Source organism: Dromaius novaehollandiae, chromosome W, assembly GCF_036370855.1.
Source record: "Dromaius novaehollandiae isolate bDroNov1 chromosome W, bDroNov1.hap1, whole genome shotgun sequence".
In the NCBI taxonomy this organism is placed as follows: domain Eukaryota; kingdom Metazoa; phylum Chordata; class Aves; order Casuariiformes; family Dromaiidae; genus Dromaius; species Dromaius novaehollandiae.
The window spans coordinates 54,887,565-54,904,675 of NC_088130.1; the positions used below are offsets into that span (position 1 = coordinate 54,887,565).

At 38.6% G+C, this 17,111-nt stretch overlaps 1 protein-coding gene across 1 annotated transcript in view; it reads left to right on the forward strand.

Moving 5' to 3' along the window:
• Positions 1 to 15,986, forward strand: part of LOC135324364 (succinyl-CoA:3-ketoacid coenzyme A transferase 1, mitochondrial-like) — an 80,193-nt gene extending 64,207 nt beyond the window's left edge. The window contains exons 15-17 of the mRNA XM_064500414.1: positions 3,232 to 3,312; positions 5,287 to 5,388; positions 12,163 to 15,986. Of these exons, the coding sequence (XP_064356484.1) occupies positions 3,232 to 3,312; positions 5,287 to 5,388; positions 12,163 to 12,198 (219 nt within the window). The 3' untranslated portion in view covers positions 12,199 to 15,986. The remainder of the gene's footprint in view (positions 1 to 3,231; positions 3,313 to 5,286; positions 5,389 to 12,162) is intronic.
• The last annotated feature ends 1,125 nt before the right edge of the window (positions 15,987 to 17,111 follow it).

The window sequence follows — 17,111 nt, forward strand, 5'->3', positions numbered from 1 at the left end:
TGACACCAGTTTGGAAAGTCAGAAGCCTTCTGTTGGGGTGATTACTTCTTACAGAGCTGATTTTATATTCAGGTCCTTTTATTTCTTTACTCCAAAGATTTTCTCACGAACTGTTATTTCATCTGTATCTAAGAAGCCTTTCACACATCTCAGGAGCACTCTTTTGTCCTGCTTAGAGCACAGCATGCTACTGAGTGAAAGGAATATATGTATGTACTGTGAGAACATGCTGGTTTATTTAGAGGTGTACTGGTAAGAAGCTGAGGGTACAGTGGCTGAACTTTTTGTGTGTGTTTTGTTGTCTTGTTTTCCCACTAAATAGTATCTATTATTAGATATTAAAGCCACCTGTGAATCAACAGGAGTCAAGAGCTGATGGCCTGAAATACAGTGGAAGGCTATGGGATAAACACAATACCTTCAATGAACATATTCAAGAGTTGTTACAGTAAATAGTTCTTGTAATCAGTTCTGTTTGATTTGTGATCTTATAGAGGACCTTTTAATCCCTTTCAAGTTTCTTTTTATTAGTAGTGATGGCTTGTTAAACCTTAAAATACAATTTCTTAGAATTTAAAAGTGCATTCTCTGTTCAGTATACATGTTGTAGTTTTTAAACGTAACAAGATGTTGAATCCTTGCAGTGAATGCAAGACACAATTTATGCTTAAATTATGAAGGTGAACCTAGTATCTCTTCACACTCAAAGAAATACTCGAAGGATTTTCCTCTTTTTAAACTCTGATATACAGCATGTTACAAACAAAACTAAACGCCCTCTGCTCCACATTGTTTCAATAACGATGTTTACATTTAAATGAAAACAAAAAAGTACAGAAAAAAGATGACGACATGAAATGACTTTTGCAGAAGACTCTTCAGCTTAAGAAAGAGATCATTAAGGGAGGGTAACACAGAAGTATATAACGCAATGGCACGGAGAAGATGGATGCAGCGTCTTTGATCACTGTCTTGTAAAAGAACTGTTGGGAGCCAAGGGAAATTAGCAAGCAGCAGCTTTAAAACAACAAAATATTTTTTCACAGACAACTAACAAAGTTGTGGATCATTGGTAGGGTGTCGTAGGAGCTCAAAATAAGTTTATCTGGGACTGATTAAACTGATATATGAGGCTGGGTTCATCAGTGACAAACAAATAGGATTGTCCAGAAGCAACCTCCATCTCAGGAAATCCATAAATCACAGCAAGTCAGGAACCAGGAGGACACACCTTTGGAAGGGTGACTCTATATTTGCTCCATAGTTTTAGGCCACTGTGAGAAACTTGGCAAATGGACCTTTAGTCCAACTCATTATGGTAGCTCTTAACGTATTTTTTACTAAATTAACTTTTTTCTTTATAACTGTGAAGAACAACAGTAAAGGTGAATAGTAGTGTTTTTTAATCTCCTGAACAGACACTGTGCCCAAATTGCTAAATAATGCTGTAGACTTATAAGTAAGAGAAATAAAAGTCAAGTTCTTACCCCATACCTTCACCGGCCTTCTTTGCAAGAAATAATAAAGTACTGACCAGTAATGGTTCCATATTGTGAAATATGGAAACTAGTTTTAAACCTGTGATTTGGATCTGACTGAAGCATGGGATATTGAATCGAAATGCTCTTTTCCGTCATTGTGAATAGTTTTGATTTTGATGCATTGTGGAAGATTAAGGACATTTTTGTTGCTCAGCAAAAGAATTTTTTTATTTAAAGCAGGCAGAAATACCTTAAGGTACAAATAGCTTTCCTGAATTCATCTGAACAAATCTTGTATAAACGTAGACTGTAAAAATGCATGCAGTTCCATTTGGATTCCCATTCTGACAGTACCCTGAAAGCACAGATGGTGATGGATGAGTTCTAAAAGTCACCTTTAATGCTAAGCGGTAATATAATAATCTTCAGATCAAGTGTTAAGAAGCTGGAACGTGTCAGTGCTCAGGGTCACAGGAACCATTCAAGCTGTCACCTCCTCAAGTCCACGCATTTCAATCTCAGTTGGATACCAGGAAGGAATATTGCATATCATACGCCTTAGAAGTACACCTGATATGTTATTGAAGATATTAAAAATAGCGCAGATTATTCTTCTTAGGAACACAATCACTTTTAGGAAAAGAGTGCAAGAAAGTCCTTGAGATGGACATGATATAAGCTGATCGATTGAAAGTAATGCGCTGTCTCAAGTCATTATTTTCACCAAGAGTGAGTCAGTTTCCGTTTCATCAGAGCAGTTGCCTTGATACGAGAGGTGGATCTTGCCAGCATAATTAGAATGAAGAAATAGTTCTTCACACAAGAAGATAAATTCAAAATCACACAGAGTGCCCATTTTGTCATCACTCAGGCACCACATTGGCTGAGGTTTGGTTGCCCAGTTTATATTAAGCCTTAAGGCAAACGGATGATTGTAAATTTAAAAAATTAAATTAAAAAATTTGCATTCAGATGGTTAAATTAGACTTACTACACTGACATCTTTGAAATGCATAACTGAAAATTAATAATTAGAGAAAAAAATAAAAGCATGTGACAATGGGAGAGATGTGCACTTAATGCTACTTCTGTAAAACGCCTACAAGTAGTGACTAAAAGTGCAATGATCCATCCATTTTGTATCCATTCAGAGCTCTTTCAACCTACATTCATTTGGCAGGATCTAAAGCCATTTGTGAAGTCCTATTAAAAAAAAAGAAAAAAATTAAGAAGAAAAAAAAAAAAGAAAAACTCTCCACCCAAACCTTAAATATCCAGCTTCCCATCAAAACTACATCTTTTCGTTAGGTGATATTTCTCACGAGATTTAGTGTAGCTGGCATTTGGTGTCCCAGAAAGAAAGTGCCTGAAAGTAAATTGTTTTTTTGCCTTTCTCTAATTTGTCCTTGACAGATCATCAGTGAGGTTCCAGCTGTCTCTTTTCCTCACATTCCATTAGGAAAGAAAAAAAAAATTAAGCAGAAGTATGCTTAACTGCTGAACCCACTCAGTGGTACCGTGAGATTCTTATTAGTCATCTCGCTTTATGTGGGATTTAAGTAAGAACTGTCCCAAATTGAGACGTAATCTGCCATAAAGGAGAATTCTAACAGTGTTCTGAGTACTGCGAGGTTTCAACAACGCTGAGTGTCTTCAGCTGTGATTTTCCTTTTTCGTGTTCATATTTGAACGCTGAGTAAGTGGCATTGTTTTTGAAAATTAATGTTTGTCTGCATCTTGTTAAACACAGGGCAATGTCCATAAAATCCTGGAAAAATGCAATTTACCACTTACTGGGAAACAATGTGTAAATCGCATCATTACAGAGAAGGTAAGTGCTTGAATCCTTGTCAATCCTTTCATCCTCTGTCCCTAAGAAATGCCACTTAGTAGAAGTAGTAAAGCTTAGTAAAAGTGAAGATTGTATTTTGTATCTATTACCAAAAAAAGGGCAAAGATTCCCTTGGAGTTCAATTCTGCAGGCCCAGTGGCTCATATTTTTTATTTTAAAGCTTTTACCAGTGACATCTAATTTACTGGACCATACTCTTAAATACCTTCAGAACAGAGGTGCCATGCATGAGCAGTGTTTATGCAAAGTATGTTTCTACTTGTTATTCCTAACACATATCTGAAAATTTTCCTTGAGAGATGTAAATTCTCAAATACAGTTGTAAGTGAGCTATGTCACAGCTCACTTTTTCCAGCAGAAGAAAAACTGTCGCACATACACGTCACACAGCTGGCATCTTCCTTGCTGTACACTTCAGACTCTTTTAGAGGAGCTGTAACAGTACCTGCAATTACACCAGGGCTTGAATTCTTGTCCTTACTCGAAGTCCATTTGTGAAGCAATTTGCTCTCCAGTTTAAGTCTAGGAGAGTGTGTTATCTTGCTTGCTGATAGTGGATATTTTCAGTAGCGGATAAGTGACTTAGGTTTTTGCTGTAGTCATACTTCTTTCATTGTCAGTGTTTACATATTTAAGGGTTAAGAGTAGTCCCTCTGTGATTGCTCTGTAACACTAGGTAGAATGCTTCAAAGGTGCTGATTTGCTTCCTCCCTGTGGTCTGTTACTACTGTTCTTTATAGTCTTCCTCCACATAGCAGGGGAAAATAAATGAAAATGTGGAAATTTATTTACAGTCTTCTACTATCTGGCCAAATGCAAATGTAAAGTGCAAAAAAAATGAGACTGAACAAGAACTGATAGAAAATAAACACCTGGAGAAATTTCTTTAAGAGCCACCACTAGTTACATCTGGTTGTTTTATAAGGAGATGACATAAGCATAAACCAGCGCTTAGAATATATGTTAAACCCTGTTTCCCCACTAGCTTCCTAGGGTGGATGTTCCTCACTCCCAACTTCTGTCTTAAGATTTAGATTGGCTATCACTTTTTAGTCCTGTAAATCAGCCTCACGTACCCAAGGAAGGAGAGTTGAGCTTCAGTACACTTCTGTGATGAGTTTAAGACTTCACTTTCCTTCCAAGTTCAGTCTTTACCGGACTCTTTCTCCTGACTTTCTTTATGGAAATGTCTAGACCTCATGGTTTCCCTGGCAACTAGTTTGCGACCTGTGTATCTCCCTCTGGCAGGCACCATTAAAGTGAATATCATTTTACAGGTGTTTTTATTTGATGTGCTTGAGAGCCTTGGAAGTGGAAAGCGTGTCTTGTGAAGACATCAGAAAGAGCAGCCTTTGCCCCTTTAGCCACTTCCTCCCAGGCTTTCTATTACAAATAAAGCAAAAAGCCTTCTCTTTCACTGCTAGCTTCTGAAAACTAAAACTACTCAAATCTGTACTGAAGTGGGGTGTGCAACAGATGTTGGAGAAGATCATCCTCTGCTGATGATTCAGTGGCCAGCCACTCTGTACCTCTGTGCTGGCCTAAACCCACAGACAGTGCCTCCCTCCTTCCTCTTCCCTGTTCTCTGTCATGATCTCCTGGTGGGCACTGCCTTGTGGCAAAGGCTGTCTCTACCCTTTCCTTTGCCCCCTCCCAATTCTCACCAGATTGGGGCAGAAGGCACAGTCCTTATTTCATGCAAAGAAAAGCAGGTACATGTTTTTCCCTCAAAATTAATGTCTCAAAATTATATTCCTTCAAGTACACATGAATGTTGCAGAAACCTTTATTGGTCGGTCAGAAATGTGTAAAGTGATACTGATTGATAATGGCATCATTTGTTACTTAGGAAACTGTACATACTTCAATGCATTTTGCACAATATAACTATTTATTTCTTTGCTGTCAGTTTTCATGTTAAAAAACTACTTGTATGCTATTTGACTCTGACAGGCTGTGTTTGATGTGGACAAGAAGAAGGGACTGACCCTTGTGGAAATCTGGGAAGGACTGTCAGTGGATGATATCAAGAAAAGCACTGGCTGTGACTTCACAGTAAGTCATTCTACAAACAAATATAGTTATTCTTTTGTCAGAACAAATATTCTTCACAGCTATTTATCACATGATGACTTTAGGTCCAGTAAGTTTCCCCTTTACAAGTGAAAAGGTACTGGGTAGATTGCCTGTGGGATTTACAATGAAACTAGGAAGAGACGATATGGGACATCTTAGGGCTAATTGAGTATGATTGTATTAGGTACTGGAATTAGAATCCACCTGGGAAAAACAGAAGAGAGAGGGAAATTGTCAAGAGTAAAAAGGATAATGTGGAAAGGGAACTTTTTGTAATGCTCTGAAGAGGGCAGCTGATTCATATCTGAGGTGGCTGAATATTTGTTCTTCCTCCGGATAAGTTAGTTTACCTAACCCTCTATTGCTAAGTTTTCATAATATCTGTAGATGGGGTTGTGAGTCTTCTCAACAGGGGTGACTACATGTGTCGACTCTGTGCCACTGATGCTATTCATTTACATGCTTCTACTGCTGGTATTTTTGCGGTTTCTTTCCTGTTGTCTTATATGAATTAAACTTATGTTCTGCATTAATCCATAACGCTGCTGCCTTTTCACCTTCACATTCCTTCTTAAGAGGCTCACTTGATGCCAACACAAAACTGGCTGATTAATGGAAAGCTGTAATACATTGGGGTGTAACTCAGGAGACATTTAACAAAACTGATTCTGTATGTGTGGCTGATAACAAATACAGTTTGTTCAAGTCCTTCTCCCACATGCAAGTTACTATGTTTTTTCTCTTGTGTTGTAAAGTCTTATGGGACAGGTCAGCACTCTTTAGGTGAGGACAGTGACGATGACAGTAGACAGTCTGTGCTGTAAGAATAGCTGGGGCACGTTTGGTAGTGGAGTGCAGGACTCTGGATATCTTCCTCTTTGCAGAGTCGCATGGCAGGGCCAGGGCATATAACTGTAAGACTGCAGAGCAGTTATTATGTCAAAGAATTTGTTATTAAGGCTTTGAATACTACTGGCAGTAAGTAAAAAATTCTGGACAATGTGCTTTGAAAGCCTGGGGAATTTCATTCATTCTCTGTGTCTATAAAAGTAATTTTCGATAACCAAATATGATAGTGTATGTTTTTCTTATGGAGCTTAAAATATTTTAAATAAAGAGCAGTTCACGATATATTCATTCATTTATATGAATATATTCGTTTATCTGAGAAAAATTCTTCTCTTAAAGATGAGTGACCTGCAACTGCATAGTGTAGGAAATTTGCTACAAAACCACTTTACTCCATTATTCATTTTCATGTAACATTTTGTGGAAGTCATTATTATTTTTTAATTTACAGTCGAAGCAACCTTCCATATTCAGCAATTCTATGTGCAAAAGAAATTATTTATTCAGCTTCTCCCAGTGATTTAGGGAAAAGTGACCAATGTTTTAAAAACTTTCATAAAGTCAGGGCTTATCTCTCTTTGGCTGATCAGCCCCTCAAACAGCTAACAGCCAATCCTAAAACATAAAAGCTGACCTTGTAGATGTATATTTGTTGCAGTCAATCGCTATTTTATTCTCACATATTTAATTTTGGGATTAACTTCATGATGAATTTGAATGTGCCATGTTTATTAAGCATTTATATAGACTGAAGCTACAGGAAAGGACTTTATTTTCAGAAGATACCAGTGCTTAGATGCATTACCTGTTTGTTTGGAAGGAGTTGGTTTCTTTTGGTCAAGTGAATAATATGTTGTTTTTAACTGGCTGTGTATTACCCAAAGTGAAGTCCAGCAGCCTAGGCTAGAGCCAATGAAAGCAGAACCAACCAAGGGATTCAGAAAAAGAGGTGACAGGCTCAAAATGACAGGCTGCGAGAATAAGCTTTGCAGCAATACTCTGAATGGGTAAGAGATGGCAAGACTGTAGCTCTCAGGACCAAAGAAAAGTTTATCACCACCCACTGGCACTTACTGCTTTCCTGTAAATGTTGTATAGGGATAGTACAAATTTTGAATCTTTAGGTTTGCCCGTAGTTAGCAGTTGACGAGAGAGAGAGCAATGTCATCGTGATCCCCGGGATCTGTCTCACGGGGATCAGGGAGGGACTCTTCCAAAGCTCCCATTCCGGACTCCGGAGAAAGAAAACTCCAGTGCGGTCCGTTCGTACAACTGCCTGGCCATGCATGAAATCATGCGTTGCACCACAGGAACTGTGGGCATGAAAAATGTAGATGCGGCTTGGTTTATGCGCTTTCATATACTTATCTCAAAAGCATGCAGCTTGCATAAATGCTTGCAAAGCACATACTTTGCTGACCTCTGCCAGGATATGTGCTTGGGTCAGCGTTACCTGCTGACTGGTGGTTCCAGAAGTACCTGAAATCTTTATAGCTCTGCAAATGGAAGGGGTGAATTATAATGATTTGTTTATTTCAGCAGTAGCATGGAAAAATACTAGCTCTTCCTCGCTCCTGTTTTCTTTCTCTCTCTCTCTCTCAAAGACTGTTTCCAGGCCACAGTGACCCAGTCCTCCCTCACTGCGGTCCTTAGCAAAACTTCTGTTGATATCAGTGACAGCAACCCTGGGTTACCATTGTGGGAAGCTGGACCCCTGAGGGCCTGATTTTCTTATACAGAGAACACCTATGGTTCCCTCACTTAATTCCGAAGTTAAGAAAACAGAGGTTTGAGCATTGTGGTAGACAGTTGTTCAAAAAGTAGTATCCTTGGTCCTTTTTTCCACATATCAATACACTGTCTCAGGCTCCCGTACAAGAGTAGCAGTTGCACTTGTGATTCTTTATGTTCACTGAATGAAACTTCTTGTTTACATTGTTGACAGGGGCTTTAGTGATATTTTATTGCGGTAGTAAAAGCAGAATTTTAGCGTCATGTATCATGCTAGTTTGAAACAAGACTAATGGATGGAAAACGAGGAGCTGATGTTTTTCTAGCACTTTTTTTGCAGTGGATGCAGAGAACCATCTTAACTAAAATTAGCATCTCTTTATGTTCATTACCACTGAGAATTTAAGGGATGACTGTACATTCACATTGTACTACCTGTGCAAGCTACTTTTTTTTGTAGAGGAGAGCTTTTTGGCCTCTACAACTTTCTTTGAGAGACATTTGGCCATGCATTCCCATCTTCACGGCCTGCTTATTTGGGAAAACATTTCCTAAAGGACATTTGCAACAGCAAAATGTCAAAGAAAAAAAGATTTAGGGTCAGCAATCTTGATTATAGACTGGCGTCACATCAAAAATAAAGAATTCACCCTCAATTTCACTGTGCTGTGAAGACAAAGTATTGGCTTATCTTGGATGCTTAAATCAGATCTGCTGCTGCCTAGCATATAGATCACCTTGGCAGGTAATCTGTTTTGACTTGTACTGGCTCATACCTCTGATGAGACCATCAGAGAACAGACTGAAAAAACATACTTTTGCAGATGTATTTCATTATAAAAATAGTCAGGGAAAGTCTGTCTACATAAAAACTCCTCTCTACTTTTTTAATCGGAGAGCTCAGTTTTACAGAAAGAACTGAAAAGGTAACATGGAGTTAGGAAAAGGGGCTGCCAGGACAAAAGAAACACAACATAGTTGAATAGCAACTGCCTCATGTATGGTTAAAAAGAAATTGAAACTGTCCAAGTTCAAGCCAATGAGTAAAAAATAATAAAGAGTATTGAGAGAGAGATGATATCAACAAGCTCAAGGTAGTTTTATCTTATAGCAGTATTTTTTCCTAAAAGGAAATGTTGTAGGCTGAACTCTGTTTTTAAATAGATTTTGTCTTTTGTCTTGATCATTCAACCCTACTATAAAAGTCATGTCAGCACCAGACTTCTGTGCAAAAGCTGATGCTGGAATTATGGTTTGCTTTTATCTGCAATTTCAAATAATTTGGAGTTAATAAGTGGTAAACAACTTTTATTATTTTAGTGAACAAATATGCTAACATTTTTTTTTAGGAAGTGTTTTTACACTGATGGCACAGTAATTTGCTTTTGCAACTCCTGATGAGATCAGGAAAGGTTATTAGGATTCAGTACCATTCAAAATCAGGCCGGATAGAACTGCTAGCTTGCTATAAATAAACATATTGAAATAAGCATGCAGATGTTTGTGTAGCTGAAAAGAATAGTTTGGGGCTGGAAATCAGGGAGTCAACAGGCCCTGAGGTCACCTGTCCTTAGCCAACATCTTCCTCTTAACCATTTCTGAGGCTGCGTGACGGGCGGACGAGGCACATGGCTCCCGGGATACCTGTTCAGCTTTGGCAGAGTATTCTGAGGCTTCCAGGATGAGCTATGGTTTCTGTACATGAAGTAATATTACGGGAATGTGTTGCTTAGAATGATCTGTAAGAAAGTAATAACTCTGTGGTAGTATACTGTAGAATAGTCTTCGGTAAGCACATCCAGCCCTTATCAAACGCTATGCTGCTAGCGTAGAGTGATGCTGCGTTAAAAGGCTCTACTGGGATTTAAAACAGTGGACTCAGGGGGCTTTCAGACTTGATGACTCCCTGTTTTCCAAGCCCAAATTGTCCCTGTTATTACATCAATAATTTTCCGCTTATTTAATCATGTTTCTTTAGAGCAAAGCAGTCTGTTTGGGCCTGCTTCTGAGTGGTGCTGAGCTCCCACCACCTTTATGTTCAGCAGGCAGTGTGGCACCTCGGCACCTCTTGGGATCGGACCCTTACTGGAGCAGATCGTGGTATGCACAAATGACAGCTGTTAGCATCAAATGTGCAGACATTACATTTAACATAATACGCTCATTGAAATGTAAAACACTTGGAGTTTTGATGGCACCAAAAACTACGACAGCAGAAAAACAATAATCTCCTCTGGTAATTGTCTGCTGTTATGATTTGCAGAATACACATTTTAATGCTGCCGTCGTTGCCCTGCAGTTTTTGCCTTTACTTCAGTGGAACCATTCCTGGGTGAGGGATATTACTTCAGGACGGCAGAAATAGTCCACATTAAGTGAGGCACACATCCACTTTGAGTTGGAAATGTCGAAACACTGCTGGAATTCATCCAAGAATGTTTGTACGCTCAGGGAGTTTCTCCAGCTCCTCTGCACTTGTAGCTGTTACATCTATTTATTATCCCATTCCCCACAGAACTTTGAAAAATCAATGAACAGTTTCCATCCACAAAAAATATTTCATTAGCATTTGATACAGTAAACACATTCTTCATGAACTAAGCTTTTCTTCTCAGTGGCTGTTCTCATAAGGGCTGTTTATAAGTGATGATATATTGTGGCTTGTGGAAGGGTAACTTAGAAATCTAACATACAGGAAATACAGACCTATACTTCTTAAAGAAAGAGGCTTTCATGCTTGGAAAGACCCTTATATATCATTCTTTCGTAAGTTAGCTTGTTCAGTACTATTAAGTGAAAAAGCTGGGGTAAGGAGGCAGAAGAAATGCATTATGTGATATTTCACCAGGAGACTTAATCAATTGGGAGCCAGGTGTCTGTGGAATTGTCTTTCATCCTGAACAAGTAAGAGCATATGAATTATTTCTAATCTTCATTCTGAGACACCTATTTAAATAAGGCTGGGAACAGGTGATATTTGAAGAGGTCTGGATCTTTTGTGGAGCTCTTTTCCTCAGAGTATTTGTGTAGAGCTGCAGTCAAGGTTCAACCAATTGTTAACCATTGCTACTTTTCACTCCAAAGTCTTCTCTATTTTGTTCCTATTTACACCTTCTTTCCTCATCCACTTTTCTATTTAGGCTTACTGTCTTTTATATTTTGTCTGCTGGATTTCTTATAATACCATTAATTGATTTGATTACTGTGTAGAACCAAAAGAATACAATACATAAATGTGTCCTGACATGAAAATGAATGTGAATGGAAGAAGGCAAGGAATAAAAATGAATTTAGTATTTATTAGTTTGAGCTGGAAGCATCGAGCTTTACAGGTAGTATCCCTTGCATTTGAGTTGATTGTCTGTCCACTGCTAATATACACATTCTAAAACCCATCTGACGCCTTCTGTGTAGACCCACCATTGGCAGACAGCATCCTGTTGCCTCGTGTGTGGGGAGGAGAAGCAGAATGAACTTGGCTATTGAGCAAAGAAGAGAAATCATTAGTTTAAGATTCCTTGGCAGGTTTGTTTTATTATTGCAGTGGCAATTCAATAATGTGTTGAATATAATCTGTTTTGCTGCCTCTGCATCAATCCAGGCATTGATGTGTGAATGCAAGTGGATTAAAAGATGATGACTGAAGCGGTTGCCTGTCTCCAGCTATCTGTCCTATTGCTGTTCGTGGCAAGTGTAGCCCCACCGTACACAAACTATAACCTTTTATGGTCCAGTACATTAACCTGAGCCACAGCCTATTTGAGTTGTTTATGCACATCCCGTACACCGTATAATTGAGGAGCTGCTTCACTTGCATTCCGCTATCCCTTTTTCTGGCATCTGGGGCCCTCTAAGAAGACCATGCAGTTAGCCGGGGCAAACACAGGTGCAGCTGTCCAAGTTTAATCTGCTTGCATTCTTAAATCAATAACCCAACCCTACATAAATGACGCTTACAAGCTGGATACTAGCATCACCTGCATCTTGTATCCCTGCATCAGAAAATTTAGTGGTGGGAGTGTTTACCTCCGAAATACTGCAAATATATCAGTTTAAATAAAGACAGTGTCTCTAATCTTCAGTGGCACATAGCTGATGGAAGCAGAAGTGAACTGTGGGTTATATTGCTATATCTGTATGCCAACTGTTGTTTTTTTCCCTCCTTTTTGCTAGGTTTCGCCAAAGCTCATACCAATGAGGCAGATTTAAACCTGAAATACAGACTGGGCTTGACTTGACAGAAGGCTTGTCTCCAAATGGGAGCTCAGTGAAGAGAAATTGATGTGTGTTTTGCAGTTTTACTTTTTTTTTCTTTTTTTTTTAAGGGCTTTGTAAGTAGTTTCCGGGTAGTCAGGCTGTGACTAGCAGCCTAAATTGTATTTTTACTTCATATAACTTTACCAACTTTAATGGAAGGGTGAATTTATTCCCTAAATTTTGAATAACATTGTACTAAAATGTTAGTGAACATTGTCACAAAAATGCCTTGTAGTCTCTCTGCCAAAGACTACATTTTTTAAAGAGAGATTCAGAAAATGCCTGTGCAGACTTATAATTGCCTCTGCTTTTGCTAATGTCATTAAACCTACAAAGCACTCCTTTGCCCTGGAACTACAGCACTTACTATGTTAATTCTCCTGTAAAACTGTGGGTTTCTTCTGGAGTGGTGTATAACAAATGTACGCAGCTGTAGAGAGGCAGCTGGAATATGGACTTCTCTTTCCTGACCTTTTAATGAGTCTGTGATGAAACTGTTTATATCCGTGGAAACTGGGTCCTCAACCCTGAATGTGTCTGCTGTTTCCACAACGTCTTTGTGCTGGCATTAAGAAGCCGAGTCCTCCCAAAGTCCAGCTCTGACCCCTTCTATTTAAATGGTACAAACTAGAATGGGGTTTGTCTGAAGGAGAAAAATAGAAGGCCCCATCTCTGTCCAGACAACCGATAGCTGCACAGTTGTCCTGTGTGAACCACTGTCACTCTCTAGATACAATCCTTCTCCTCCCCAGCCTACATTCAAAGGCAAATGAAGATTGTTTTTGGTGAGAGGTCTGTCCTTCCAGTGCTACGGAGAGGAACAGGCAAGGTGGGCACTTAGAAGATTTGTTCTAAAGGAAATATGATTGGTTGAGTGTAAAAGCAGTAAGTTTGTACCACTTGCTGATCAAGGCATCAGCAAAAATTAAAGCCTTTGGAGCTCAGACTCCTGATAACTAGAATGCATGCGCTGAGACCATCAAAATGGAAAGTCATTCTCTCATACTGGTTCTGGTATATGGTAAATATTTCCCTTTTCCTGTTCTTAATTATGAAGTGACTTGTTTTTGCAAATACGTAGCATAATTATGACTATATTGGATCCCACATCCCAGATCAGCACAATATACTCTTATGGTATAGTGCATGAGTTGACTGAAAATCTGCAGTTACTAAAATACAATACTCTTTAAAGGTACGATGGTTTTTATCATTCATCTGAATAGAAACACTTAAAACACTTTCGTTAAAATAGTTCTTGATGTATGTCTGACATCAGCACTGGAGCATGTTAAGTAACTGAAAAACATGTAAAATATACCTGCACAAATAAATATACATATGCTTATCATGCATACATGATGAGCAGTGTTGGGATATGGTACAGAAGGAATGCTAGATGGATGACATATTCCCTGTGTTCAGTGCATCTTGTGGAAGGAATATAACACATTTCTAGGGAACCAGATGTGAAATTCCTGCAGTACCTAGCTCTTCTGTGGCCTTGGGCAGGTTAATTAGCCTTTGTCCTGCATTTTTTCTGTCTTAAAGTAAGAAACACTTTTCTTTCATGGAACAGTTATCAAACTAGTCTTGATGCACATTTGAGTTTTACAGCAGTAAAACTGTTTTGATTAGAGAGATTACTTTTGTTTAGTGGGACTTACTCTAAACGTTTCTTTGATAATCTCTTGTCAATGCCAGAATAGGTTACCTTTCCTCCCAGAAAGGAATAAGAAAAATACCTTTGTAAGCACCTTTATACTAGTACAAAGTACCTCCCATACTAGGTTGTAGGACTTGAACCACACTGCTCTAATGGGTGGTAGGCCATTGTATAGCCTGAATGTGTAGGCAAGACCCAGTGTTTTGGGCACATGAAAAAGAAATGTGTTGTGCAAGGGCTGATTTGGTTAATATTTCATTTGTGTGTAGGATTTGAACCTACATTGATCAAAGTGCTCCAGAATATCTTAACCCAGGATTAGCACAATCTTTTAGTTTTCAGTCATTTTCTCTATTTAGGCATATTCCCTGTGGTATTCACTGCTTCCAGAAAAGTTACTTTCTTAAAGTTTGGCCATTTCTATTGCTATGTAATAATCTAAGGGTTGGACTTAAATTCTACTCACTGAGGTTTTGCAGATTAAAAGTCTCACTATAACAGAAGGTGACTGTATGGTAGCCCAGTATGAAACAATTTTCGTTTTGGCTAGAGCGGCCAAGAGACCTTTGAGTCAGTCCCTAGTGAGATTTCACTGACAACTGTACTGTGGTGCTGTACAGAGCAAAAGGTGCCTCTTGTTGCCTTCAGAGCTGCAGATGGGTTGAGAGCTATGCCGAGGGCATGGATGGGATCTCAGGAGGATTCTAGTTCATCATCATCCTTCAGAGGTCTAGTAGAGAGCACTTAGAGTGGATGCTGTTTTTAGGGGGGGATATTATGCAAGGGGGAAGAGGGAGTTGCTATTAACTTATCCAGATAAAAAACTATATATTTAAATACGTGGGGAAATCTTAAAGAAAATCAAAAAATGAAATGTTGATCTATTGCAATTACCTGTGTTACATTAATCTTAGTACTGAGTAGTTAATTAGAGCGTACATTTATCAGCCTATGTAAGGTACAGGAGGAGTATCTAAGGGTAGCAGCAGGTACATGTTTCTTCTTCCATAGAATTATGCTTTGCTGGCATACGCACAGAAGCCACAGTTGTCATTAAACTATGGCTATAAAAAACTAATGAGCTGATAATGTCTAGGAGTTCAGTTCCTTGGTTTCCAGAGTAAAGAATTAGGATCCAAGAACTCCTGAGTTTCAGCTTTTCTGATTCTCCATTCATTGCCTTGAGAAATGTACTCTCTGCCTCACTTCCTGCAGCTGTGAAAGATGTTTTGCTTCCTACCTCACAGGGATGTTGTGAGGATTAACCAGCTAAGGTCTGTACAGCAGGTTATTTTTTTCTCTTTAGCTTGGATATTACACTTGATCAAGAGTGTGGAAGAGTACTTGAAGTTTGTCATACATGCTGGATATTTAGTTCTGTGTCTTCTCTTATTTGTATCGGTGTAATGCAAGACAACAAGAGTCAATATGGGGCTGAAAATTGGGGAAGAAAGAAGAACAGGCTCTCTCAGTACACAACAGTGGTGCAAATATCTGTATGTCATACTCAAATTTTTTATCTTAGGAATATTATATTGTAGTAGGATACTGGTATTATTATGAAAATGTCAGGTGTTCCCACAAGCCAAATGCAAGAAGCTGTGACTGCATTTTTTTAAGGATTGTAAAGTAGGGTTAGAAATTAAAACACTCCAGAAGGATTTCCTTTTCTGTGGAAGCAAGTGTGGTTCATAGCTACTGAAAGGTGTACTCCAAGCACTAGTTGTGATGATCAGTATTATGAGGATGAGAGACTCCTGTTCCTCTTTCTCTGCCATGGCTGTAAGAAAAATGGTATGCATGAGGGTTTATTGAGGTATCACAGAGATCATCCCCTGGTTGACAGCATTTCACAAGATGAGGACAGCTGATGCTGTGTCCTGAAAAGGTGATGATTCTGCCATATGATCACGTTGGACTTATTTCCTATTATATTTTATTGACTTTTGCCCCTGAGAAATAAAAAATGAAAGGATTATATAAAATGTAATTATACTGTAAGCTCTGTAAACTATATGTCAAAGTCCTTATATGTACTTGCAAAACAATCAATATAAAATGATGTAAAATCCCAGGTTGTGTCCATTGTTACCTTTTTTAATGGTTTTCTGTTCTGCCACTAGGAACATCAAACAGCATGTATTCAAATGACCATGTCACACCTCAACATGCAGAAAAACGTGAAGATCATGGTTTAAGGTGGAGGGACTTGGTAGAACAGAGCAAAGCTCTGATAGCTACCAGATTCTCAATTTCTGCTTCTCTCCTTGATGTCTGTGTTGGGTCAATCATCTGAAACATAATTATCACATCCGTTTTCTTTAATGACTTGCTTTTCAAACAGGTCAAATAATGGACTACAAATGTAGTTCTTTTAGAAAAGTCATTTTTATCTTTTGATGAAAGCTGCTATAGAAATTATGGCATTTAACATGTTTATCACTGATATTAGTGTGTGGCTGCAGTTTGAAAATAGTACTGGATGACACATGAAGAGAAATTCCGTTAACAACCTAGTGAATGACAAATTAGATAATTGCAAAGTGATGAAGAGGCTTGTCTGCGGATAGTGGGCTCATCCTTCCATACATACAAGTAAATATGTTGTGGTACCATTTTATCTCCAATATCATAGGAAAAAAAACAGTTGAAAAGTGTGAAGAAAAATGTTGTCTCAAAAAAAATTGACAATTTCCTCTTAAATGAAAATCTTCAGTAATTTATGTGCATTGTCAAAATCCAACATTCTCTTGTTCCCATGAACAGGGGTGCAAGGTAAGTGTCAAAAAACACTGAGAGAATACTCCATGCTTGCAGCTTTAAAAATCCACTCATACAAATGTAGAAGGTAAAGTTTTCATTATATCCTTTAGAGCACAACCCTGACAAAAGGAGAAAGAACCCCGTTGGTTAAAAGCATATCTGAGCAGTTTTGTGGCCTCCTGTGTACCTTACATTGTTGCCTATTTTTCAGTATCCAAGTGTTTCTTTGATGCACTGCAGTATTCTGAGCCACTCTTCTGCCCATGTCCATCTGCCGCTATAACCCAGAGGTCTTATCTGTAGGGATGTACTTACACCACAGTATATGTTGGTGGAACAACTTCCGGGAAAAGTTGGGGGAGGGAGGAGCTTTCCTTTCCTGAATCCATTTACATAACGTAGGGTTTTGAGGCACCAGCATCTGTAAATAGTAGTT